Below are 27,010 nucleotides of genomic sequence, written 5' to 3'. Positions count from 1 at the left end.
GGTGGAGTGGAGTTAGACCCTCTGTGGTGCACCCAATGCTGGATGCTACTCCCTACCTGACCCGCCCCACCCCTCCAGCCCCCTGCTCTGCAGGCCAGTATCCCCTGCATGTGGCGGCCTCCCAATGCCCGAATGCAGGGTGGGAGGGTCCTTCCACACACAGAGATGGGGCTGGCAGTGTGAGAGGAGGGAGGGCTGGGTGGGAGTTTCGTGGCGCTGGATCCAAATGCCATCTCAGCCACAGAAGATCAGGGTGACCCTGGGCAAGCAGCTCAACCTGGCTGAGCCTCAGTCTCCAATCTGTGAAATGGACCCAACAATACCACTCAGCCCTCAGGGTTGTGATGAACACTAAATGCTCAGCAAAGTATCTGCCCGTGTACGTGCTCCATGCATGGCCCCTTGGGCTGTCATTGCCATTCCCCAGAAATGAGGCAGCGAGGACTCTGGTGAGGGTTATATTGCTGCCAGGCACGAGTCATCAACGGAGTGGCTGTGGCTCCATCCCAGCATCCTCCACGGCACCACAAAGGAGGTGGTCTTAACCCCTTGACAAAGGAGCTCATGGACACATGGGGTGGGGTGGGGTATCCAGCCCATGGGTCGCGGAGTCGCCTGCAAAGCCCCTTCCTCTGCCTCAGGCCTGGACTTTGGGGGATGGAGGAAGGTGGAGGAGGGTGGTGCCTGACTTGGATCCCACTGACTGAGGAGTGGTGCCAGCCCCCAGATGTGGACCTGTCGGAGAACCAGCCAGGAGCGGTGGGCACCTAGGCTGTGTGTGCCGCCCTGTCAGTGACCCCAGCCATGCAGAGGGTACAGCTGGCGGGGAACGGCCTGAGGGGCAGGCGGCCCAGTACCTCGCTGAACTCCTGCTGACCCACATGGGCCTGAAACCCCTGGACCTGAGCTACAGCAAGCTGAGTGACCAAGCAGGTCCCATCTGGCCTGGGCCACGGTGGGGCACGGCTTCCTGGGGCAGGGGTGGGTGGAGGTTGGCAGGACCACTCTGAGCATCCGTGCTCTGGCCCCTCTCCCCACATCCCACCTCGGCCTGCCCCTTACCCACTCCTTCCACACAGAACTCTTACTCCTCCCTGGATGTCTCAGTGCCCACCGCTGCCTGTGCTGGGTGCTGACTTAGCCACTAGGAACCCAGCATGAACAAAACAGAGGACTGGCCTCAGGGAACACACATTAACAAGGTCATTCTCCATAATTATTGGTGCTACAGAGGAACAAACAGGGCGTGATTCCAGAGAAGAATGGGGATCCCTGCTTAGAGGGGTGGCCAGGGTGGCCTCTGTGAGGAGGTGACATTGAAGCTGAAATGTGCAGGGTGGGGAGGAATCAGCCATGGCAGGACCACTGGGAGAGCATTTCAAGCAGAGGAACAGTGAAGACACAGGCCTGTTTCTCAGACTGACTGACACCAGTGTGACAGGGCTATTGGGCCAGGGGAGAGTGGCCAGGCTGTGGGGTGGAGAGGCCACAGGGGGCTGCAGGGCCACAAATCATGGAAAAAGGCATGAAGATTTTATTCTGAGTCTGTGGAAGACATCAGTAGGATTCCTTGATCTCACATTTTCTCTTGTGCCCCCGGGGCTTTGCATGGGCTGTCTCTGTTGGGAGGTACATGCCTCCCTTTGGGACTACCTGCCTGTCCTCACACTCCAATCAATTATAAGGATCACCTGGGACCCTGGATTAGGAATACAGATTCCTGGGCCTTGACCCTGCTGAACCAGACTCCTGGTGGGGATGCCTGTGCATCTGCATTTTAGCAGATGCCCCAGGAGATCCAGCTGATTGAGAAAGTCTGGGAGTCTGCTCTGTCTCAAACTTCTCAGAGCAGTTGAAAGCTGCTTGGCACCAGCCTTGGCCTGTGGGAATCAGCCCTAGGATCTGACTGCCAGAGAGCCAGTTTACCTTCTAAGAAAATTGCCGTGGGAGGTCTGTGAAATTACGAGAGAAGCTCATTTCAGACTTTCCATAAACCAAGTGTAGGCGTCCCTCTGGGCTGCGTGGTCAGAGGGCAGGCGCCAGAGAGGTGGCCGGGAGGGAGGGGCTGGAGGCTGAGGCCTGTGAAGGCTGCACAAATACGGCAGGGTCAGTCTCCAGCCTGGAGAAGGACAGACTCCGCAGGGCCATCTTGTTTCCCCAAGTGGGGCTCTGTGGGTGGGCCCGACTCCTGAAGGTGGAGGAGCTTGTGTCCAGTCTCCCCACCTGACCCATGGTGATTGTGGCACCTGCCATATAGGTTGGCTGCAGGGGTCACGAAGACCAAGCCTGGGAACCACAGGAGGCTGACTCCTGCCTGTAGAAGAACCTTCTCACCCTCCAGCTGCTCAGCAAGGAAGGGGCTTCCCTACACAGTGGGAGACCACGGCCCTCTCCACCCAGCCTGGAAGGGTCTGAGGAAGGGGAAGTTCCCGCATCTGGGAGCCTGGGGCTGAGACCTGGCGCTGGGCCAGGAGTCTGCGCGCTGTTCTCAGGGAGGCCGCGCGGGGGCCGCCCCTCCTGCAGGGAGCTCTCCGCGGTGCTGAAAGTGCCCGCCCAGGCGCGTCAGGCCCCGCGGGCTGGCTGAGCGCTCTGCCCAGTCAGTGCATCTGTTTTCCTCTCTGCGTTTCTTCAAACCTGCCTTCCCAGACCTGTGCTGGGTGCGGGGACCATGGAGAGGGGTCAAATTCAGGTCCCGGAGGGCCTCTGGGCTGTTGGGAGAGACTGGCCAGGCAGAGAGAGGTCTGATGGCCAGAGACTGGAAGGAGGGAAGCACAGTGGGCATGGGGCCTGTGGCAGCCCATCCCATCCAGGTGGGCAAGGCTTCCTGACACTGTGAGCACAGGTGAGAAGGAGGAGGAGCTGTTAGCCAGGTGGAGAAGGGGGTCACTTCCACACAGGGGGACATTTCCACACAGGGGGACAGCCCAGAAGCATGTTGGTTCCTGCACTTTTGAGAATTGGATGCAGGTCAGACTGGCTGAGTGCTGACAGAGTAGGGAGAAGGGTGGGTGGGAGGGTGGGGTTTCTGTCCATGTTACATGAATGTCTCTCAGGGTTTCTTAACCCCACACGACCCCCACTTTCCTTTCTCTACCACCCCTGCCTCCTCTCCACCACAGCTGTGCTGGCCTTGTCACTTCTTGCCTATAGAATATGGCATGAGCCTCCCAACAGTCCCCTGGCCTCTTGTCTCTACTCCTGCCGACCCCAGTCCACGTCCTACATCCACCGCTAAGGAGTCCAGCCTTGTCACTTCTTAAATCCTTCCCTGCCTCCTCACCATCCATAGCATGGTGCCCAAGCCCCTTGTCCTGGCATTCAAGGCTCCCAGCATCTCTCAAGTGCCCATGGCTGTTACCTCATTTCACTGTCTTCCTCCTACCCACTGCTAGCACCAGACCAGCATGCATTTCCACCCTACCCCGTGCTCCCTCCACACTTTGCTCTTTCTTGTGTCTGCGCTCCAATGTACATGCACACATGCATGGGGAGTCCCTCAGTCTTCATGGTTATCACCTCTCTCCTCACTTTCCTGAACCCCCCACGACAGGGTTAGCTCCCACTCTGTTCCCACACTTCCATGTTTGTAGTCTAGAATAGCTCCCATCCCACTAATTTGTTTTCACGTCTAGCCTCATTAAATGTGAAATCCTCGAGGGCGGGGCAGGCCCATGTTAGGTTGAACTCCATGACCCTCATGCCCAGCAGAGGTCCTGGCACACAGCGGGCATCAGTATCATTTTCTGAAGGAGTAAACAGTCAATAAGAAGGTCTCTCTTGGTGTTTCTGAAGGGTGGACACTTGGACCAGCCCTGACAGAAAAGACAGGACTCATCGACCTTAAGAGGAGCTGGAATCACCTTTGAGGCCCAGGATCCATGGCTTTTGCCAGGGGAGTGAAGGTATGAGCCCCACCCCCAGCCCCTCTGGCCTGTCTTTTGGGGGCAGGTCTCCCAGGTGCCATTCCCCATCTTTGCAGCTCTTCAGAAATGAACCTTGGATCTTTTCAGCAGAATTTAAAGAATGTTTCTTTAAGTGACTTTAATGTTCCCAGCTCCACATAATGATGACAATATACCTCCCCCCCGTGCCCACTCTCTCATCACTTACTGAGGGGTGCAAAGCTGACTGTCACACACCTTCTCCAGATAAAACAGACACTCGGCTGGTGGGGACATGGTGCAGTCTGGTGACACATGCTCACTGTTGGGCGTATGCAGATACTTCCTGAGATGACACCTTGGCACCCTTGGGTCCCAGCACACTCTCACACTGCCCACCTACTACTCCCTTGATGTGGTGGCTTGTAGGCCTTGGGAACGGGTGGCTCCAGCCCCTGTCAGGGTGGCACAGGGGCCTGCAGTGCTCCTGGTGCCAGCTCCCTATGTGGGTCCCCCTCAAGGAATGGCAGCCGCTGCCTTGCCCTCTGACAGGGGCTGACCTGGGCTTCTGCCCACAAGGTGGCAGGGCAGGCTCTGTCTTCCCAGCACATCCACGAGTTCCACTCTTCTCCCCATCACAGCCCCCAGCAGCCCTTCACGGGAGCCCCTCTGGGCCCCTGGGCTGCTCTGTGCCTCTGGGTCCCTGCGCTCGAGAGGCCCCCAAGTGGGCATGGGGCCTGATCACTGTGTCTCTGGGGCCTGCTGCCATGTGGCAGCCCCTAGGCCCTGAGCGTCATTCACATCCACATCCTCTCTCTGCTGGGATTACAGGGGTTCAGCTCTAACGTCACCCCCATCCAAACCACAGACTCTAACCTAGACTCTGTCCTTCCATGCTTGGTCTGTGCTCTGTGCACTTTGGGCCTCCTGGGCTCTGAGACTGTGGCTCATGACTTTCTCCACCATCACATGTGGTCCCATGGCTTAACTCTTTTGTCTTCCAGGTGAACATCATCCTGAGAGCCCTGGACATCTCACACAATGGCCTTGGAGATTCTGGAGCCTCCGTGGTGAGCGAGGCACTTAAGATCAACAACATGTTGGAGGAACTCAACATGAGGTGAGGAGCATGGGGTGCCCCCTGTGTCACAGTCTCCAGGCCCATAGCCACCCCAGGACCAGGGTCTCCATGATCTTGCTGCTGTTCAACACTTTAATTCCCAAAACTACCACAGTCTACCCATGATGGGGCCTGAGCCACAATCCGAGAGCCCCCAGCTCTGTCCTTCTCACTCGAGTTCATCATTCGAACATTGGGGCTCGTGATTCCCACTGCACAGGCGGGGGCTGTGAATTGCACACATGTGTGTGAAGCATCTTCAGAAAGCCTGGTGCAGGGTGGGTGCTCACATGCTCTGCTCAGCTCATGGCTGCTGGGGGCCTGCTGTGTGTGGGCTGCTCCTCCAGGCCCAGGCAGGGTCCCAGGCCTCAGCAGGGAACCAGAGCAGGGGCCGCAAGCCAGAGTGAAGGAAAGAAGCAGAGGTCTGACAGGTCATGGCTGCTGGGGTGAGCAGGGCCTGCCCGCTGCAATCTTGTCACCTTTGCTCCCCATGGAAGGAGCCAAGGCCAGAGGAGGCCCCAAGAGATACTGAAATTTGAGGCCAGAGCTGGGGTCTGAGGAGTCAGAGAGAAGTGGGACTGGCTCCAGGACAAAGTGGCCAAGAGCGGTGCTGAGGCCTGGAGTTCAGGTCCAGCAGGAGGAGGAGGAAGAGGATGTGGGGAGGGAGCTGAGTGGTTTTCCTGATCAGTTGCTGCCATGGTGATAGGGACAGGGTGCCAGCTGGAGCACAACACGTGGGAGCACCTGCTGAGCTCTGAGGGCCAGGAAGCAGTGGCTGGTCTCCATCAGGGGCGTCACTCTAGGTGTGTTTGCTGGGTGATCTCCTCAACACTGGAGTCCTCTGATGATGCAGGGTCATTATCTGGCTTTTACTCACTGACCTGCCCAGGGTCCCCAGGGCATGTGGAGGCTGGAGTGTGACTCCTGACCCAGTGATGCACCAGCAGCTCCAGCTGGGACCCTGGGGCGATCCGTGTGCAAAGCAGCACAATGCCCATGTCCTTCTGTTGCAGCAACAACTGCATCTCTGTGATGGGAGCCCTGAACCTGGGCCTGGGCCTCCAGGTCAACCAGACACTGAGGACTCCTGTTGGGAGTGCTGGCCTGATGGGAGAGGCCCCAGGACAGACCTGCCTGTGCCTGTCCACACAGATCCCTCTTCTGTCACATCTCCCTACCCTAGTGACGGAAGGGTGCACCTTAGACCTTGTGTGCACTGCAGGGGTTCCTTCCTCCAGGGTTGCCAGTGGGGAGGGAGTTGCTGAGCAGGGCTGAGAGCAGGAGACAGAGAAGGGAGGGTGCAATGGAGGGTGGAGCAGGTCCAAAAGGACCACTGTGCCAAAAGCATGAGCTCAGAGGACAGTACCACCAGCTCCAGGGGATGCAGCCCTGCCTGGCCCTCAGCTCCCTCATCTGGCAGAGGACCCCCCTGCAGCACCCTCTCCCCAGCCTGAGGCTCACTCCTCTCCTGCCCTTCGCTGGAACCCAGACCTCTCTCTTAAGCTCTGGATCCCCATTTCTAGCCACCTGCTGGACAGTCCCCCAGATGGCCCATAGGGACATCGGATTCTGAGAGTCTGACCTGGACACATCATCTCCCTCTAAGGGCTGCCTCCTTCTCCTCAGAAGCTGAGCCCAGGGCTTGTCCCCCTCTTTCCCACATCTCCCTCCTCCATCTCACCTCCTGCAGAGAGCTCATGCTACCTGCTCCTCCTTCTCACTCCCCTCCTCCAGGCCTGTGCTCCTGCTACTTCCTCCCCTCTGACCCTTCCTGCCCATCTGCTCCCAGGTGATCTTTCTACACCAGAAATGTGCCCCTGTCCCTCCTGCTTTAAACCCGTCAGCAGCTCCCCTCTGGATGAATCCAGGCTTAGCAGTGTGTCATTCACAGCACGCCCTCAGGATCTGGGCTCTGCCAGCCCCCCTCTTCCCTCCCGCTCTGAAATCCATCCTCTGGCTCCAAGCTGCCTGGAAGTGTCCGTGCACACGGGGCGGTTTCTCCCTCTGTATTGCTCCTGCTGCTCTTCTTGCTGAAATGCCCAGCTCCGCCCACCTCACCTGCAGAGCTCAGCTCAGGGGCTCTATCCCCATCTGACCTTTACCCCCAGGAGAGCTGGTGCACATTCTCTCCTTGCACGCTTCACGCTGCATTTTTATGATGTTCCTTTTCCTCTCCTCCCCCAATGGGTGATCCTTTTACGGGAAGGAGTGTGTCTCGTGTGTCTGTGTCTTTGTCCCCCGCACAGAGCCGGGCACTGGGTGGGTGCTCAGCCAGCATCCACTCCCTTCCTCTTTCCTGGCCCTGCAGCCTCACCCAGGGCATTCTGTCCCATGGACACACTTCTGAGCAGAGGCGGTGGGGCCGTCCTCGGCCATGTCAGCAGAGATGAGGAGTCCCTGCTTCCCTCTCACGCTGCTCTCTAGGCCTCCCTGGGCTCAGCTGCTCTCAGTGTTCTGCGTGTGTTTCTCAGGTGTCTGCTTTGGTGTTCTCCAGACTGTGCAGGGGGACCCAGTGTCTGCCCCGGAACTGCTGGATTATCTGTAAGAGCTTTTCCTAAACCCCACCTCGGTCCTCCCAGCAGCCCTGTGAGGAGTCATTTAAGGGAGGGAGCGGGGATGGGAGACCTAGAGCTTCCTGCCCAGATGCATGGCGCGGCCGAGTCCACGTTCCAGCCCAGGCCTGAATGTGGGTCCTGACGCCCCTCCGGCTCCACTCCTGCTCCTGACTGGGGTGCCGCCCTGGCCTCTCCTTGGACCCCTGCCTGGGTTCTTCACCGGCTGAGAGAGAATAGCTGGCTCAGGGGCACGATGCTCCCTGTTCACTGATGTTTGGATTTGCAGGTCCAGCACTCGCAAGGCGGCCCCTCCCCCGCCCGCACTGCCTGCAGGGGGATCATGGTCCTGAAAGAGTCACTGTGCGGGTGTGAGGGAGATCAGGATCCCTTTCACTCAACTTTGCTTTTTTAATGTAGAAAAAAACCTATCATTCTTTTCCAAGGCAGTTAACCACTAAGGAGAGAACCCCAAATACGAATTATTAAAAGAAAGTCTAGTCCCAAATCACTGCTTATTCCAACCCTGATTCACTTCAGTCCAGACCTGAGTCAAAGCCTCTCCAGAGACCTGTCTTCACAGCTCCAACCCTCAAGTGAAAGCTGATATCTTAGTGTAGTTTTGATTTGCATTTCCCTGATGATCAGTGATGATGAACATCTTTTCATGTGCCTATTGGCCATCCATATATCTTCTCTGGAGAAATGTCTGTTCATGTCTCCTGCCCACTTTTTGATCAGGTTGTTTGATTTTTTGTTATTGAGTTGTGTGAGTTCTTCACGTATTATGGAGATTAACCATTTGTCAGACATATGATTTGCAGATATTTTTCCCAGTTGGTGGGTTGTCTTTTTGCTTCAATCCTGTTTTCTCTTGCCTTGTAGAAGCTCTTTAGTCTGATGAAGTCCCACTTGTTTATTCTTTCTATTGTTTCCCTTGTCCCAGGAGATACGGTGTCTGAAAAGATCCTTTTAAGACTGATGTCAAAGAGGGTATTGCCTATATTTTCTTCTAGAAGCCTAATGGTTTCAGGTCTTACCTTTAAGTCTTTGATTCATTTTGAGTTTATTTTTGTGAATGGTGTAAGAGAATGGTCCATTTTCATTCTTTTACATATGGCTGTCCAGTTTTCCCAACACTATTTGATGAAGAGACTTTCCTTTCTCCATTGTATGTTCTAAGCTCCTTTGTCAAAGATTAGCTGTCCATAGATGTGTGGTTTTATTTCTGGGCTTTCAATTCTGTTCCATTGATCTGTGCACCTATTTTTGTACCAGTACCATGCTGTTTTGATTACTGTAGCTTTGTAGTATATTTTCAAGTCAGGGATTGTGATGCCTCCAGCTTTGTTCTTTTTTCTCAGGATTGCTTTAGCAATTCGGGGTCTTTTGTTGCCCCATATGAATTTTAGGATTCTTTGTTCTATTTCTTTGAAGAATGTCATTGGGATTCTGATTGGGATAGCATTGAATCTGTAAATTGCTTTAGCTAGAATGGACATTTTAACTATGTTTATTTTTCCAATCCATGTACATGGAATGTCTTTCCATCTCTTTCTGTCATCATCAATTCTTTCAGGAAAGTCTTGTAGTTTTGATTGTATAGTTCTTTCACCTCATTGGTTAAATTTATTACAAGATATTTTATTCTTTTTGTTGTGATTGTGAATGGATTTGTGATCTTGAGTTCTCTTTCTTTTAGTTTGTTATTAGAGTATGGAAATGCAACTGACTTATGTAAGCTAATTTTGTACTCTGAAATTCTGCTGCAATTGTTGATTACTTCTAGTAGCTTTCCAATGGATTTTTTAGGGTTTTCTATATATAAGATCATGTCGTCTGCAAACAGCAAGAGTTTCACTTCTTCATTGCCTATTTGGGTTCCTTTTATTTCTTTTTCTTGCCTAATTGCTCTGGCCAAAACCTCCAGTACTATGTTGAATAAGACTGGTGAGAATGGGCACACTTGTCTTGTTCCTGTTCTCAGAAAGATGGCTTTCCATTTTTCCCAATTGAGTATGATGTTGGCTGTGGGTTTGTCATATATGGCCTTTATTATGTTGAGGTACTTTCCTTCTATCCCCATTTTGTTCAGAGTTTTGTCATAAGTGGATGTTGGATCTTGTTGAATGCTTTCTCTGTGTCTATTGAGAAGATCATGTGGTTTTTGTTCCTCATTTTGTTAACGTAGTGTATCACGTGGACTGACTTCTGGATGTTGAACCATCGCTGTGTCCCTTTTATAAACCCCATTGATTGTGGTGTATGATCTTTTTAACATATTGCTGTATTTGGTTTGTCAATATTTTGTTGAGGATTTTTGCATCTATATTTATCAGTGATATTGGCCTGTAATTTTCCTTCTTTGTGTTCTCTTTGTCTGGTTTTGGTATCAGGGTGATGTTGGCCTTGTAGAATGTGTTAGGAAGTGCTCCATCTTCCTCAATTTTCTGGAATAGTTTGAGAGGGATAGGTATTAAATCTTCTTTGAATGTTTGGTAGAATTCTCCAGAGAGGCCGTCTTGTCCTGGACTTTTATTTTGGGGAAAGTGTTTGTTTCAATCTCTCTACTTGTGATTGGTCTATTCAGATTCTCTATTTCTTCTTGATTCAGTTTTGAGAGATTGTAGGAATCTATGAATTTATCCAGTTCTTCCATGTTGTCCAATTTGTTGGCATATTGTTTCTCATAGTATTCTCTCAGAATCTTTGGCATTTCTGTGGTATCCATTGTAATTCCTCCTCTTTCATTTCTGATTTTATTTATTTGAGTCTTCTCTCTTTTTTTCTTAGTGAGCCTGGCTAAGGGTTTGTCAATTTTGTTTAATTTCTCAAAGAACCAGCTCTTTGTTTCACTGATCCTTTCTACTGTCTTTTTTCTTTCAGTTTCATTTATTTCTGCTCTCATTTTTATTATTTCCCTCCTTCTACTGACTTTGGGCTTTGTTTGCTCTTCTTTTTCTAATTCTGTTAGGTGTAGTTTGAGATTGCTTATTTGAGATTTTTCTTGTTTGTTGATGTGAGCCTGTATTGCAATGAATTTCCCTCTTAGCACCACTTTTACTGCATCTCAAATGAGTTGGTATGGTGTGTTTTCATTTTCATTTGTCTCCAGATAATGTTTGATTTCTCCTTTGATTTCTTCAATGATCCATTGGTCTTTCAGTAGCATGTTGTTTAATCTCCACATCTTTGCCCCTTTCCCAGCCTTTTTCTTGTAATTGATTTCTAGTTTCATAGAATTATGGTCAGAAAAGATGCTTGATATTATTTCAATCCTCATAAATTTATTGAGGCTTGCTTTGTTTCTCAACATATGGTTGTAGGGCCTGGGCCTTGCTTGCTCAGTGAAAACCCTCAGGCTCATTGCAACCATGTGTCCTTCTGGCTCCCTTCTGGGCAGGCAGCCCAGCTACCAGGATTTGGAACAATCTGGACCTGGCCAGCCTGGATGCTCCCTTATCCCAGGAGAAGAACATTGCATCTTACAGGGACGCAGAGCCCCTTCATGTGAGCTACTCTTCCTGGGAATGCTGGTCATACCAAGGACAGCCCTTTGGCAGGCATGCAGCCTTTGTTCCTCTGCCTACTTAACCAAGCTTTTCTTAGGGGGCTGTTGTGGGTGTATGCATACTTCTGTCCAGCTGGCCGCCACTGGACACTCTCCCTGTAAGTAAGCCCCCATAAATCTATATGTCTCGTTCACAGTCTCTGGGTCATTTCTTCAGTCTCTTGGCACAACATCCCGCTGCCCTAGCCCAGCTGGGCTTGTGGCAGAACACTTGGCAAGCCAGCCAGGACGCCGAGGAAACCCCTGTAAGTGCTGAGACTATGGGTGATGGGAAAGGGAGATCCGTGGGGGGGAATCTTGGGTTGGCTGGTATCCTTCCTGTGGGGGCCAGTCACCACCATCCTTTATGGGTGGGGCCCACTGCATGAGGATGGGGATGCCCTGAAAATGTCAAAGGGCCTAGGGGAAAGTCCTGGGCATGAGAGAAGCCCAGGCCATTGCTACAGCTGTGGAGTGGCCCCTCTCCACCATACGAGGCTTTTGATGAAGGCAGGGGAAGTCCTGGGCATGATAAAGGATGAGAGAAGGAAATTAGAAGCCCAGGCGGTAGCTGCTGTGGTGGGGTGGCCCCTTCTTGCTGCTGTTCGCTTAGCAACAGAAGCTGAAATGGATGCTAGAGCGAAAGTGAGGCAGCTACAGGAGGAGTTAAAATTAGAAAGGGAAGCACACCGGTTCAAGTCAAAAATACCAAGGCTCTGTGTACACGCCCATGGGAGTCTGAGGAAAGGACAGAGGCCTGAGCGGCCCTGACTGGCAGGGGCGGGTCCCACCGCCTGCCTCCACCTGTTCAGCAGGTGCATTCCACCTGGAGGGGCTCCACTGCTGCAGAGCTGGTGGAGCCCGGGAGCAAGTGAACTAAATAGACGTGAAAAGGATAAAAATTTGGGGGGTGACTTTTTAACAATAGTTATGTTTTATGGTATAAATGCTTGAGAAACAGCTTCCAAATTCCTTTTGGTAACTTGAAACTTTAGAATTTTGCTAAATTAAGTTAAATGATAAAAATTCACTGATTATCTAGGTCATTTTCCAAACAAGATGAAATATTAGAAATGATTACTAAGCACAGATTTGTCTGCCTTCGGATACTTATCTCAAGGAAACTAAAAGATGCTTGGGTTTATCGATAAGCATGTTTTGTACATGCTGAGGAATTTTCTATAAGAAAGCACCTATTTCTAGAAAGTCTCTATACAAGGAAAGTAAAATGTATGTTTTCAATAATGAAGGCATAAAGAATAGAGATATTTTTCTTTGTTTTCTTAAAAAAGATAAATTTGTTCTAAAGTATTAGGAAGGGGAAAGAAAAAAAGAAAGAAGACATGGGACAAATTCTAAATGTAAAAAGTAAGTGACAAAAGGTTTGTGAAAGTAAAACCTTGAGGAGTTTTGTGCATGGTCAAGTTGGCTGAGATTAAAATAAATGTTTCAATATCAAAAGTAAGGCAGTCACAGAAACAGCCACTGGCTCCCGTGCCTGCACAGGAGCAAGGGCAGGCCAAGAGTGTGTCGGGCCAGGGCAGAAAGTGCCTGTGGGGGTAGAGAGAACACAGTAAATGCAGCCACCCTACACCAACACGAGCAGCAGGTGGCCAGGACTCCTCGCCCCTCCCTCCTCTCCAGCGCAGCATGACTGAGGCTGAGCAAGGCTCAGAGAGAGCAGTCTGCGCAGTGACTGACTGTGGCAGCCCAGGGAAGCAGGAAGCACCCCTTGGGAACAAAGTTAACAACCAAATGCTGTTCTGGTGGCTTTAACAGCGCCCCCAGTGACAGCCTGGGAAGACCCCAGCCCCCTCAACTAGGGGGAGGGCCAAAGGACCTTGACCCATCCCTGTAGCGCCATGCAGGTGGCTTGGGTATTGGGCTACTGGAGGCCAAGTGTGAAAATAATGTATTGGTCTACAGGAGCAAAAAGCATTTTGCTGTCGGGTGTGGCGATGAGCAAAATGACTTCCCACCACACCCTATGGCAATGCTGCTATAACACCGCCCGGTGGACAAAACCCCCCGATGTTGCCTTGCATCAGTATATTGATGATGTCATGTTAGCCTCTGAGTCTTTTCCAGACCTTCAAGAAGCCTCCACCTCCCTCATCGCCCACCTATGCCAATGAGGATGGGTGATAAATGACAACAAAGTACAAGGGTCTGGGTTGTCTGTCAAATATTTGGGTGTTGTCTGTTAGAGAAAGACAAAAGTGGTTCCTGCTACTGTTATAGATAAGATACAGGCTGCCTGTCCTCTTTCAAAGTCGGTGCCAAAGCATATTATCTGGGACTGGAAGACCACCATGTAGGAGGCCCTTGCCCAAGCCGAAGTAGCAGTAAAACAAATCCAGTCCTGGGGTGTTTTAACACAAGGACAACCATGTGAACTGGATGTTTCCAGTTACCCAGACGGGTTCAAATGGGGTCTTTGGCAGAGGCAAGGCAATAAATGAGCCTCTTGGCTTCTGGTCCCAATTGTGGAAAGGAGCTGAAAACCAGTCTAGTGCCCTGGAATGACAACTGTGTGCTGCTTACCCAGCCCTTCAGCAGGTGGAGCCCATAACCCGCTCCCTGCCAGTCACAGTCTGCACTTATTTGCCCATTGCGGGGTGACTGCGGGATGCTTTCCAAAGGCCCCACTCCAGAACAGCCCAAACACAGACACTAGCAAAATGGCAAGCACATGTGCAGCAATGAGGGACCTTCACCAGTAGTCTCCTGAGTGCAGAATTTCATGCCATCCTAGGACCAGTAACATACACCACAGAAGAACCAACCCCGTTAGATGAGGTGCCCATGCCTGAAACCCAGCCAAATGTACAGGAAAAAGAAGGGCCAATCCCGGCGGAGGCCTGGTATATGGATGGTTCTGCAAGGGAAAACCCCTTGCAGTGGACAGGAGTGGCCATCCAGCCTTCAAATGACAGCATGTGGTTAAACTCTGGCTCCGGGTACGGTAGTCAATAGGCCAAATTGTGGGCTGCCTGGATGGTGTTGACTCATGACCCCAATCCAATATGCCTCTTATGGACAGGTGGGCAGTCTATAAAGGGCTCACCCTACGGCTGGCCCGATGGGCATGACAGAAGTGGACTGTTAACGGTCGCCCGGTGTGGGGGGCAGAACTCTGGGATGATATCTGGCAACGGGTCCAAGGAATGATGATAACAGTGTACCATGTGTCTGCACATCAGGCGACAATGCCACCAGGAAACCAACAGGTGGACGAGTTAGCTCGAATTTGCCTCCTGGAAGAAGCATCAGCTGAGAGAGTGGCGGAATGGCTACACAAGAAGACTGGACATAAAGGACAAAGAAACCTCTGGGCTATTGCTAGGGCCTGGGGCCTCCCCCTGTGCTCTGTGGACGTGGTGCAGGCCTGTCAGGAGTGCCCTTCCTGCTCCTTGCAGAGACCCCGGGCCATTCCCTGGGACACAGGCCAAATTGCCAGAGGCAACCAGCCTGGCTCAATGCTGGACTACCTCGGGCCCTTGCCTCTCTCTGATGGCTGTTGGTATGCTCTTACTTGTGTGGACATGTCTACAGGACTGCCGCAGGCATACCCCAGCAAGAGGGCCACACAGAAGACCACCATGAGAGGCCTGGGACACCTCTGTGCTGCATCCAGTGTTCCCACGGACATCGACGGTGACCAAGGTACGCATTTCACTGGCCACCAGTTGCAGACATTGGCTGATCAGATGGACATACATTGGCATTTTCACCCGCCACACAACCCCACAGTCGTGGGACTGGTGGAATGAATGAATGGCCTGCTGAAACAACAACCAAGGACAGAAGACAGGACTCTGGCCTGCCGGATGAGATGCCTGACAATGGCAATACACCAACTAAATGAACATGAGAGACACACTCGACCCAGAGCATATCAGGTGTTGACACAAGGACCTGATACGACAGCACATCTACAAACAAGAGCTAATCAGGGAGAGAAACTACAATCACAGATGGGCACTCAGAACAACTTGCTTTTGCCTCTGCCACAAGAACTCCCCACCGGGACCCACGTGGTCACTTGGCCCTGGGACTGGCAGGTGGGGCCCCACTGGTGTGGTCTCTTAGCTCCTTGGGGAACAGGCTTGGAGCAGGCTGTCAGAGAGATGCCTTTTATCGTGGGGCGGGCCACCCAAAACCTCCAAACTCACCAATCCAGGGTCTCCAATTCCTCAAGGTACATTTATCCTTTCTCGCTGGCATGGTGTTGTTCCCCCTTATCTTACACCACTGCCCCTGGGGTGCCCACACCAACAGGACAAGCAGTATGGTATGGCCGGCCTGGCTTGAAACCACAGGCCCGTACCACACTAACTCAAGGCACGGCAACTGCATGCATCTTGCTGGACGGTCATGACCTCCTTTTTCTGGTCCCCTCTAATCATCTTACTTTTTGTCCTTAGGACAATGTCTGCCAACCTCTTCGCTACTTGGGCACACACCGTTGCTGACATAGAAAATTTCTCCAACTGCTGGGCACGTAGCAAGCTGCCTCTCTCTTCAACCATGGGGCACCTTCAACCATGCCTTCTTCAACCATGGCACCTCCAAGCCGCCAGTGCCTCTGAGTGAAGGCCCCAAGAGAGTGGAAGAGTGCCCCCCACTTTCCCATTTCTACCCCCCTCCTGTCAAGCAGCCTGTCCTTACCCTCTTATGCTGCCACGCGAAAGTATATCTTTCAGCTTGTGCATAAGCAAGCTAACATAACTCGGAGGGTGGGGTACTCTGTTTTTGATGGGGTAGAATGGTTGACTGCTGTACAAATAGAATTGAAGGGTTTCCTTCCCTGGTGCATTGAACGTCATCATAACTCTGCACCATCAAATAAAAGTATTTCAAAAAATATGGGGTGGACACCTAAAGCAATGTATAACCAAACAGTTATCATTACTGCTGAGAAGTGGCTGGGAAAACAAGACAACACAATGAAAGGGGCCTATGCCTCTCCCTGGGGTGGTTGTGGGCTTGTGGTGCCCACGGCTGGCCCTATCTGCCCTATAATTGGACCGGCAGTTGCACATGGAGCGCCCCTACATCCCTGCACGCATCCTGTCTTCCCTTCAACAGCTTCCTTCTAACTGGGGGGCAGTCCGTGATCACCATCGTGTGCAGTGTACTGCAGGGTGGTCTTACCCCTTCGCTGTCTTTTATCCACAAGCTGCAGTTGTAGATGTAGAAGGGCAAGTGTCTGCCTTAGCCCAACACATGGCAACAGCCCTCAATAATACCGGACATGCGATAACTCTGCTGAATGAAGAAACAGCCCAGATGAGACAAGTAGTGTTACAAAATAAAATGACCTTGGACATGTTTACTGCAGCCCAAGGGGGGACCTGTGTCCTAACCAAAGTATAATGTTGTGTATATATCCTTGATTATGCCCACAATGTTTCCTCTGCAATGGCCTCCTTACGTGCTCACGTATGGGCCATTGACAACCTGTCCCCAGACCTGGTATCTGCTTGGATACAATCCCTTCCCTCTACCTGGCGACATTTTCTGTGGTGTCATTGTCTTTTTATTACTTCTTGTATTCTCACATTGTGCTCTCTATTGCTGTTGTTGAATGTGGTCATGACACTCGTCTGTGTGACTGGCTCAAGGGACTCCACAGAAGAGTGACACGATAAGACTGTGAGGGCCATTAGGACACATGGTGGATGGAGTGTAGGGCCTGGGCCTTGCTTGCTCAGCAGAAACCCCCAGGCCCATTACAACCATGTGTCCTTCTGGCTCCCTTCTGGGCAGGCAGCCCAGCTACCAGGATTTGGAACGATCTTGGCCTGGTCACCCTGGATCCTCCCTTATCCCACGAGGAGAACATCGTATCTTACAGGGACACAGAGCCCCTCCCATGTGAGCTACTGTTCCTGGGAACGCTGGTCGTACCAAGGACAGCCCTTTGGCAAGCATGCAGCCTTTGTTCCTCTGCCTACTTAGGCAAGTTTCTCTTAGGGGGCGTTGAAGGTGTACAGATACTTCCATCCAGTTGGCCGCCACTGGACACTCTCCCTGTACGTAAGCCCCAATAAACCCATATGTCTCGTTCGCAGTCTCTGGGTCATTTCCTCAGTCTCTCGGCACACCATCCAGCTGCCCTAGCCCAGCTGGGCTTGTGGCAGAACAATGGTCTATCCCTGAGAATGTTCCATGTGCACTTGAGAAGAATGTGTAACCTGCTGTTTTTGGATGGAGTGTTCTATATATATCTATTAAGTCCATCTGGTCTAGTTTTTCACTTAATTCTACAATTTCCTTGTTGACTTTCTGTCTGGATGATCTATCCATTGGTGTTAGTGTGGTGTTGAGGTCCCCTACTATTGTAGTATTGTTGTTGATATCTCCTTTTAATTTTGTTAATACTTGCTTTATATACTTTGGTGCTCCTGTATTGGGTGCATATATATTTATGTGTTATATCTTCTTGGTGGAGTGTCTTTTTTACCATTATATACTTCCCCTCTTGTCTCTCTTTACCTGCTTTGTCCTGGAGTCTACTTTGTCTGGGATAAAAGTATGGCGACACCTGCCTTCTTTTGTTCACTATTAGATTGGAGTATCGTCTTCCATCCCTTCACTCTGAGCCTGTGTTTGTCTTTGGGGTTGAGATGTCTTTCCTGGAGGCAGCATATTGTTGGGTCTTGTTTTTTAATCCATCCTACCACTCTTTGTCTTTTTATTAGAGAATTCAACCCATTTATATTTAGAGTGATTATTGAAATGTGGGGGCCTAATGCTGCCGTTTTATCGCTCGTTTTCTGGTTCTCCTGCATTTCCTTTGTTTCTTGTCCCATGTATTTTGGACTACCAATTCAGTTATGTAGTTTTCTATGCTGGTTTTCTTAGTTTTCTCCCTATTTGTAATTTGTGTCTCTGTTCTAATTATTTGTTTAGTGGTAACTATGCGGTTTGCATAAAACATTTCATACATGAGACAATCTATTTTCTGATATCCTCTTTCCTTAGAGTAAGCCTGTTCCATCCCATTCCTCTTCCCCTTCTAGGTTGTTATTGTCACATCTTTTTTTCTTCTTGTGTTGTGAGTTTGTGGTTAAAATGACAAAATTATATTTATTCTTGATGTTTCCCTTCCCTTTATCTTTAATGTTACACCTAAGCATTTGCTCACCTGTTCTGATAGAGAGCAGCCATTTTCTGATTTTGTTTTTCTATGTATCTCCCTGATCAGGGTTTTGTAATCCCTTTCCTTTTTTCTTTTTTTTTTTTTCTGGTATGCAGGCCTTCCTGAGAATTTCTTGTAGAGTGGGTCTTGTGGCAATTAACTCCTTTAACTTGTTGTTTATTTGGGAAAGTTTTTACTTCTCCATCATATTTGAAGGATATTTTCACTGGATAGAGTATTCTTGGCTGAAAGATTTTGTTTTTCAGAATTTTGAATACATCATTTCACTCTCTCTTAGCCAGTAACGTTTCTGCCGAGAAATCTGCTGACAGCCTGATAGGGGTTCCTTTGTAGGTTATTTTCTTCTGCCTTGCTGCCCTTAATATGTTTTCTTTGTCATTGATTTTTGCCAGCTTTACTATTACATGCCTTGGAGTTGGTCTTTTTACATTGATAAAGTTTGGAGATCTATTGGCTTCTGTCTCATGGATTTCCAGCTCCCTCCCCAAGTTTGGGAAGTTTCCAGCTATTAATTCTTTGAACAAGCTTTCTGCTCCATTCTTCTTCTCTTCTCCCTCTGGGATACCTATAATCCTTATGTTACATTTACTAATTGAGTTGGATATTTCTTGGAGAGTTTCTTCATTTATTTTTAGTCTTAGTTCTCTATCCTCCACTATCTGAAGCATTTCTATATTCCTATCCTCCAGACTGCTAATTCTGCCCTCCATATTATCAGCCCTGGTGTTCAGGCAGTCCAAATTTTTCTTAATCTCATCCATTGTTTTTCAGCTCCAACATTTCTGATGGGTTCTTCTTTATAGTATCAAGCTGTTTTGTAATGTAGTTCCTGAATTCCTTGAGTTATGTATCTGTATTCTCTTTCAACTCATTGAGTTTTTTCGTTTGTTTGGTTTTGGGTTTTTTTTGAGGAAGATTAGCCCTGAGCTAACATCTGCCAATCCTCCTCTTTTTGCTGGAGAAGACTAGCCATGAGCTCACATCTGTGCCTATCTTCCTCTACTTTATATGTGGGATGCCTGCCACAGCATGGCTTGTCAAGCAGTGCCATGTCTGCACCCAGAATCCAAACCAGCAAACCTGGGCTGCAGAAGTGGAACGTGTGAACTTAACTGCTGCCACCAGGCTGGCCCCATCATTGAGTTTTTTAATGATAGCTATTTTGAATTCTTTGTTATTTAGGTCATGGATTTCTGTGTCTTTGGGATTGTTTTCTGGGTACTTGTTATTTTCCTTCTGTTCTGGAGTTTAATATATTTTTTCATACTGCTAGATGGCATGTATTTGTCCCTCCGCATAGCGTTTGGTTACTGCTTCCACTTGCTGCCACTGGAGGAAGGGGGCAGGAGCTGTGTAATCTGCACCCACCAGGATCCCCGTCAGATGCTCCTGACTGAGCCTTGGCCACTCCTTGGGATTGCAGTGGCCCTGTGAGGTCTCCCATCAACTGTGGGAACAATCACATGGGGGCTTTGGAATGCTCCTGCCTGTTCCCACAGATCTACATAGTTATACTCCCTCTGTAGGAACTGCAGCAGTCCTGTGGGCTTTTGAGGCAGCTGAGAGCTTGTTTGCCAAGACTCACACCTCTGCCACCATCTGGTCCCATTGGACCTCACTTGCCCCCTCAGGGTTTCAGCAGACCTATGAGCATTTAAGGCCCCTGGTGGTTAGCTCACCCAGCCACGCCATGTCTGCTCCTAGATTGCAACAGCCTTGGTGCTTGGTAGGCAGGGCCTCTCCCCCCAGGGCCAAGCTAAGACTTTCCTAGGGGCCACTGTGTGACCGTGGATTTTCCCACTGGACCAAGGAGTAATCACGCTGGGGCTCTGGGCTGTGACCACCCACTCCCATGATCCCTCTGGATCTCACTTGCCCTGTCAGGGCCACAGCAGAGCTATGTGTGTTTAATGCGGCCAGCAGTTAGCTTGCCCAGCTGTGCCACATCTGCTCCCAGGTCGCCTAGCTTTTGTGCTTGGTGGGCGGGGCCTCCCTATCAAGTCTGAGCCTGAGGCCACAATGAGACTGTGGACTTTCCCACTGGTCCAAAGAGCAATCACACGGGCTTAGGGCTGTAGTCACCTGTTTCCTCAGTAGTGCCAATATGCATGTCCACCCTCAGGGCCACAGCAGTGCTATGAGTGTTTCAGCTGGGAGAGAGTTGTTTGCGGGTACTGGGCTGTCTGGAGGCTGGAGAGTTCTCACTTATCTCCACCTCCTCTGTGGTTGTAGTCCATCTACCTTCTGATGTATAGCAGCATGGGTCTCTCAGGCATCCTGCAGTGCTGTGTGAGTATCCTCCATCGATCAATGAATGTTCACTTAGTTGTAGTTTGAAGGGGGAGAGACAAAGAAAACCGTTCACTCTGCCATGTTGCTGATGTAATTTGGTTTTCATTTCCTTTTGAGGAACAACATTTATGCTGCAAAGTGCACATGGATTAAGGGCAGAGACTGGCGAATTTTCAGAAACAGCATAGACCTATGTAACCAGCCCCTGGAAGCCCCCTGAGCCCCTGCCCTTCTCTCTTTTAATAGTTTGCAGAGTAATAATGTTGTCATCCATAGAAGAGAAGCTGTCCTAAGGAGCTTCTTCGACACCCTGTGTGTGTGAGTAAAAGAAGTCAAGTTCTCAGAAAGTGACAAAGTGCTGCTGGGTCCTGGGTCTCTCCTCAGGATGTCCAGGTGAGCAGAGAGTTTGATGACCTCGCCAGGTCAGTGAAGGTCACTCTTCCAGGGCTTTGCATAAAGACTTCTGCCCACAGAGTGGATCACAGAACAGAGTTGCTGCCAGTCTTCAGCCCATCCCCACCAGCGTCTGCCCCTAAATGACTGTGGAGTGTGGCTTCCTCATCTTCCATCGGCCACTTCAACTTCCACATGGAGGGTTCTGGCCCTCGCCATGCCTTGTTACTTCCTGAGTCTGCACTGAGTCCCCGTGTCAGCTGTAGGGTAAGTCCTATGGAACTGGCCTTCATGAAGACACAGACACCCTCCTTAGCCCCCATGGTCCCTGCACTAATCTGGGCCTCCCGCTTCTCTCATTCATTTGGTGAATTCACTCATAGGTGAATTCTACAGTGTGTGAATTATATCTCAAGAAAGCTGTTACCAAAAACATCACATATTGTTTGATCCAAATTGTGTAAAAAAAACTGTATGTATGTATATACACAGAAAAAAACTCCTGTAATATTAATAATATTTATTTCTATGTTGGGGGTTTATGTATTTATTTTCCTTATATTTTTCTGCATTTTACATACTTTCTGCTCTAAGTATGTGTTACTCTAGAATCAGAAAAATAAATAGTACTTAATAACACAATGTAATACAGGCTACAAGTCACGTGCATGGTGTGGTTGGAGCCCTGAGGAAGGAGGGTGCTGTAGACTGAATTTTATCCCCAGAAAATTCATATCTTGAAGCCCTAACCCCAGTGCGACTCTATTTGGAGACAAGAAGTAGTTAAGGTTAAATGAGGTCATAAGGGCGGGCCCTGACCCGAGAGGATGAGTATCCTTATCAGAAGAAGCACCAGAAAACTTGCTCTCTCCCCCTCCCCAATGTGAGCAAAGCAAGAAGGCAGCCCTCTGTGGACCAGGAGGAGAGGCCTCACCAGAAATCAACCCTCCCAGACCTGGATCCGGGAATCCTGGCCTCCAGAAGTATGAGGTGTCTACTGAGGAAAAATCCACTACACTTCAAATAGCAGATATTTCTTTGGACAATTAGAAATGCAACTTGGGAGACGCAGATCCAGGCAGAAACCCAAATTGTGTTCTGAGGAAAACAAGGAGGTAAGGGTTTATAGAGACAAAAAGAGAAAAATTACACAGGTCGTTTTGCAAAATTTGTGATTGGTGCTGGCAACAACTGTTACTTCTTGGCTATATGTGATCAGTTGCTAAGGCTGTCTCTAAGGCAGGAAGTTCTTATCTTTGAGAGTAAGCATATTTCTTGAAAGAAGGTCAAGATGACTACAGAGAAGCACAGCTCAAAAGTTAACATTCCAAGGAGCCAGCCCAGTGGTGTAGCTGTTAAGTTCGCACATTTCACTTCAGTGGCCCTGGGTTCGCCGGTTCGGATCCTGGGTGTGGATATGGCACTGCTTGGCAAGTCACGCTGTGGTAGGCATCCCACATATAAAGAGGAGGAGGATGGGCACAGATGTTAGCTCAGGGCCAATCTTCCTCAGCAAAAAGAGGAGGATTGGCAGCAGATGTTAGCTCAGGGCTAATTGTCCTCAAAAAAAAAAAAAAGTTAACATTCCATCTGGGTAGAGAGTGGTGTGCCTCCATGAGTCCCATTTCCTTAATGGCCTCCCAGCTCCATTTTAGAAGCCTTGACAGATGTTACTCCATTTTGTTATCACTGTCCACATTTCCTCTTCTGATCAAGACCTTGCAGCAGAAAGCATCTTGGATCAAGTGTTTGATGTATTGATATTTCCCTCATTGCTAGGAATGCTCTTTTCTTGGAAGTCATGTCCTTTGCTGAGGGGAGCAACGTGCTCAATCATCAGTAAGAGCAACGTAGTCAGAGGCTCTGGCGGCATCTGAGCAATGAGGAGGAGGTCAGGAAATGAGTCTTAGGCACAGTCTCTATCTGGAAAAGTATCAAGTCCTTCGGAGTTTGAAGATTGGTCAATCATCTCAAGTCACTGAACAATTATTATTCTAGAGGTAGAGACACACAACACTGAGAAATGCAAGTCATTAGTAGCTTGAAGGTGACAAAGATCATGCAAACCAGGACAATAATTATTAGTGTAACTTGGAGAAGATCTGAGTGAGTAGTAGCATAAGAAGCTTAAATACAAATACACATAGCACAATTCTAATAATCATAAGCAGTGTTTGAAGTCCTCCTCTCATCCAAGCACCTATACCTGAAGGAAGCCAGCTGAAAACATCGATAGGGAACCAGAGAGTGTCATTGAAAGACATTGGACTGGAGACATCCTGTGATATTTTAATAATTTTTCCAAGTTATTTCTCAATGTCACCAGCAGAGTTGATGCAGGTACAGCAGAGGTTGTTGGCTACAACATGGATGCCACCCTGTTCTGCAAGGAAATAAGTGAGTGCCATGCGATTATCTAATATGACCCTGACTAGGGGATCAGGAATCGTTGTTGTTGAGCTAAGGTTCGAGCGGTAGAATTTGCCAGTGTAGCTATGGTTAGGGATAAACTTTTTATCAACAGGTCACATGGACAACATGAATCCAAGGGACAAAGCCTTTGGCAATGGTAATCAGTGGAGAGTAGATGGGGTGTAAAATGTGGTCTCCAAGTCTCGCCTAGATCTATGAGATTGTAGTTGAGTTTCTCCTGTAAAAAGAATTTGAAAAGAAATATTATAATATCCTAAAGGCATTGTCCTGCCACATGCCAGCTGTCTAGACATTCATAAGCTCACGGTTCCCTGTAGCTGGAAGGTGTACCCAGAAGGGGCACATAGTATGCAGTGCCTTCTAGTTCTGTAGCAGTGTTTAGCGGTCAGGAGCACTTGGTAAGGTCCTTTCCAGTGGGGCTGAAGGCTGTCCTCCTCTGAGGATGCTTCCAGAATGCCCAGTCACCAGGCTCGAGACTGTGACCAACAGGATCCTTTAAATTGGGATCCAGGAAAGTGTCTTTAACCTGTTGATGATGGGCTGGGGATAAGACAGTAGAGACTCACAGGAGCTGGTCACACTCACATAAGACAACAGGGGAGCAGCAGAAGGTTGTGGACCAACAGACACCGATCTGCTGGTGACTGTCCCATGTGGAGTTAGTCCATGTTCTCCAAAGAGGGCACTGCCAACAGTCAGCAAAGGCAATACCTTAGGCCAGGGGAGTCCAGTCCACAGTATGCAACAAACCTCAAGATAATTAACAGGACTAGAATCTAATGTCTACAAAGGTGCAAACAGAATTTTTCTCTCTACAAATATCCTCAATTTTTTTGGCCAAGGTAATCACAGTAAAACTAATTTGTTTATATTAAAACTTGGCCTGATCATATATACAAGTGAAAATAAGAATACTCACTGAGTGTTTCCAAATTCTGGAGGGATCAGGTACAGAGAAAAGATAAATGTTTCATTTTTCTTCACAAAGGTGTGTCCTACCAAACTGTCGATGGCTTAAGAGAAAAGATTTCTTTAAATCTGGAAAAACAAAACATTAGAACATCCTCCTCAGTTCACATAGTCTCAAGTAATTTACTATTTCTTCTGCTTGATTCCAGTTCTTCCAGTAGTTTTCTCGACTTTGCCTGATGACTGAGGATGATGGGAATAGTGAAATTCCAAGAAGTTTGAAAGGTTTTCATTAAGATTCGTATGATTTGCCCAGTGAAGCGGGTGCCTTGATCACTGGGGATTGTGGTAGGTACATCCCAAGTGGGAAGCTTGTGTTCTAGCAGTTTCTCTGCCATTGTGAGGGCATCAGCTTTGTGGCAAGGGAAAGGCTTTAACCCATCCAGGAAACACAGACAGTAACAAGAACATGTTAATAACCCATACTAGGTAGCAATAGAATGAAATCCAGCTGTACATGTTCACAGGTCCCAGAGGGAGGAGTTCTGAGGCCTCTGCGGAAAGAATAGTGGCTCTTAATGCACTGTGGTGGGTGAAGGAATGTAAAAAAGAAAAAAATGGAGCTTGTCAGGAAATGGGAAGAACCAAGCAGCCGTCTTGGGTTTCCCAGAGCCCCTACTGTTTGTTGAATTTACAGCCATTGTTCACCCTCCTTATTTTCTCTGAGTCAGGAGCAGACTGTTGCTGTGTTACAAGGACATCAGGATGGCAAAAGTCTGTCAATGAGAGGCCAATTTTTTTTTTTGCAAGAGAAGCAGAGTGGATTTCATCCACATGTGTCACAACCTTCATAGACTCTGTTGTCGCTGCCTTTGCAGGGAAGTCAGCTGAGGCGCTTTCCTGATATTTACTGTGAGCCTCAATTTTCATGACACACATTTTATTCCAGGACACATTAGACTCCCAGGAAGTTTACATAATTCCTGGAACTCTTATAACCTATACTTATAAAGACATAACATCAAGAAGGCTAATTGTTATTCCTTATTTGACAATGCTTCCCGTGTAACTTAGCATATCAAATAAGCCTAATTAGTTTACTATCTCTCAGGTCAATAAAAAGACTATTTAGAATTTGATTTTTTGAAAGTTTGTCAAAAAATATCGAAAAGGTTTTAAAACATTTCACCAAAAATATCATGGATTTTTATGAAACAATACTTAATTATCCATTTAACCAAAGTGAAAAAGAGATTTTAAGGGTCAACACACTTACATAGTTCTGAGCAAAACCCAGCTTTTCTATGTAACAGAAGACTTGGGAAAGATAAAACACAGAATCTGTTTCCTAGGCAGATTACATTAAAGGTAAAGAAACTTTGTTTACAATTTCTTATAAAGAGCAGACCAATAATCTGAGAAGACTTTGTCCTTCAAAAAAGAGAAAAACCAAATTCTAATTTTGTACCAGTGTCCTTTCGATATTAAAATTCATTTTTAAATAAATTCTTTTCAATCTTACCCAGCTTGACCATACAACACAATTTCTTTTTAAAGATTCCCTTTTCATAAACCTTCTGCAACTTTCTATGTTTATTTAGGTTTTGTCCTCTCTTTTTCTTTCCTATTTTTGAACAATCATTTTATTTTAGGATAAAATTACTTTCTAATTTTCCTTTAACAAAAAATGCATCTTCATCCTTCATACTTTCTCTTACTGAAATCACATACCCTATTTTCCTTGTCTACTCTTCATATGTAGTCATTTTCTTAATTTCAAAAAACGTACAAAGTTTATCTTCAAAAAAGTGATGCAAGGCAGTTGTTAGAGAATACTTACAGGTCTTACTCTTAGAGGATAGCATAATTGCCTACACATCACACTAAGTGAGTATAAACTCCTTCTACATGATATAAACCATACCTTTTCTGGAGATTACAGAACGAGACTCACTCGTGTCTACAGGTTCATGCTGACATTGCTCTGCTAGACTGGGAACGACGGAACAGGCAGAGGCCACAAGATCCCCACATTCTTGCTGAAGAGGGTTGCTCTAGATTGAGCAGGCAGAAGAAAGATTTGAAAGATGGAACAACAACTTCTAAACAGATGGCAGAGCTGTAAATATCTTGGAAGCCACCTCCAGAATTCTCAGCCTCGCACGCAGTTCTAAGAAATGGGAGAAGTTCTTTTTAACACAGATGCTGCCTGGCTGTCAATCTGAAAAGACAAGGCAACAAAGTGGGAGGCTGTCAGAGAGGGATTCCAGCCTGGCCTTGAGGAGTCATCGCTGTGCATGTGCAGGGCAGAAACGGTGGGTGATCTTGTGTGGGCCTCTCCATCTGGCACATGGACCCTTCTGTTGCTCAGTTTACTGTGGTTTAAGAGCAGTGGCTTTCAGAGCATCCCATAGCAAGAAGGAGAGTGTGTATCATGGTCCAGCACACACTTACATAAATAAAACCATATGAGTAACTGAAATAATTTAATAAACTGACATGTATTGCCTATTTTTAGTATGTGCCATATATGTATTCTATTTTCCATTTTATAAAATTATTTTTTATTTATATACAATAAATACATTTATATATGTATTATTGATATTAAAATATATAATACACAAAATACATATAATACATAAAAATTGAAGATTTAGATTATCCACTTATCTATGTTGATAAATGTAGGCATCATGTACATTTTCCATT

At 48.3% G+C, this 27,010-nt stretch overlaps 1 protein-coding gene and 1 long non-coding RNA gene across 2 annotated transcripts; one reads left to right on the top strand and one right to left on the bottom strand.

Annotated features, from left to right (window-relative positions):
• The first annotated feature begins 657 nt into the window (after positions 1 to 657).
• Positions 658 to 21,528, top strand: LRRC74B (leucine rich repeat containing 74B). Its single transcript, XM_070275935.1, is given in 7 exon segments — positions 658 to 838; positions 841 to 933; positions 3,793 to 3,902; positions 4,886 to 5,001; positions 6,015 to 6,090; positions 10,177 to 10,179; positions 20,948 to 21,528. Coding segments are annotated over 7 exon segments (735 nt in total). The 3' UTR covers positions 21,104 to 21,528.
• Positions 21,529 to 22,047: 519 nt separating this feature from the next.
• On the bottom strand, positions 22,048 to 26,706 carry LOC138925317 (uncharacterized). Its single transcript, XR_011441289.1, has 2 exons — positions 26,223 to 26,706; positions 22,048 to 24,427 (listed from the first exon to the last, which is right to left on the bottom strand). It is a non-coding gene; the product is annotated as an uncharacterized lncRNA (long non-coding RNA).
• Positions 26,707 to 27,010: the final 304 nt, after the last annotated feature.

Source organism: Equus caballus, chromosome 8 (assembly GCF_041296265.1).
Source record: "Equus caballus isolate H_3958 breed thoroughbred chromosome 8, TB-T2T, whole genome shotgun sequence".
NCBI classification, from domain to species: domain Eukaryota; kingdom Metazoa; phylum Chordata; class Mammalia; order Perissodactyla; family Equidae; genus Equus; species Equus caballus.
This window is presented reverse-complemented; position numbering and strand designations above follow the sequence as displayed.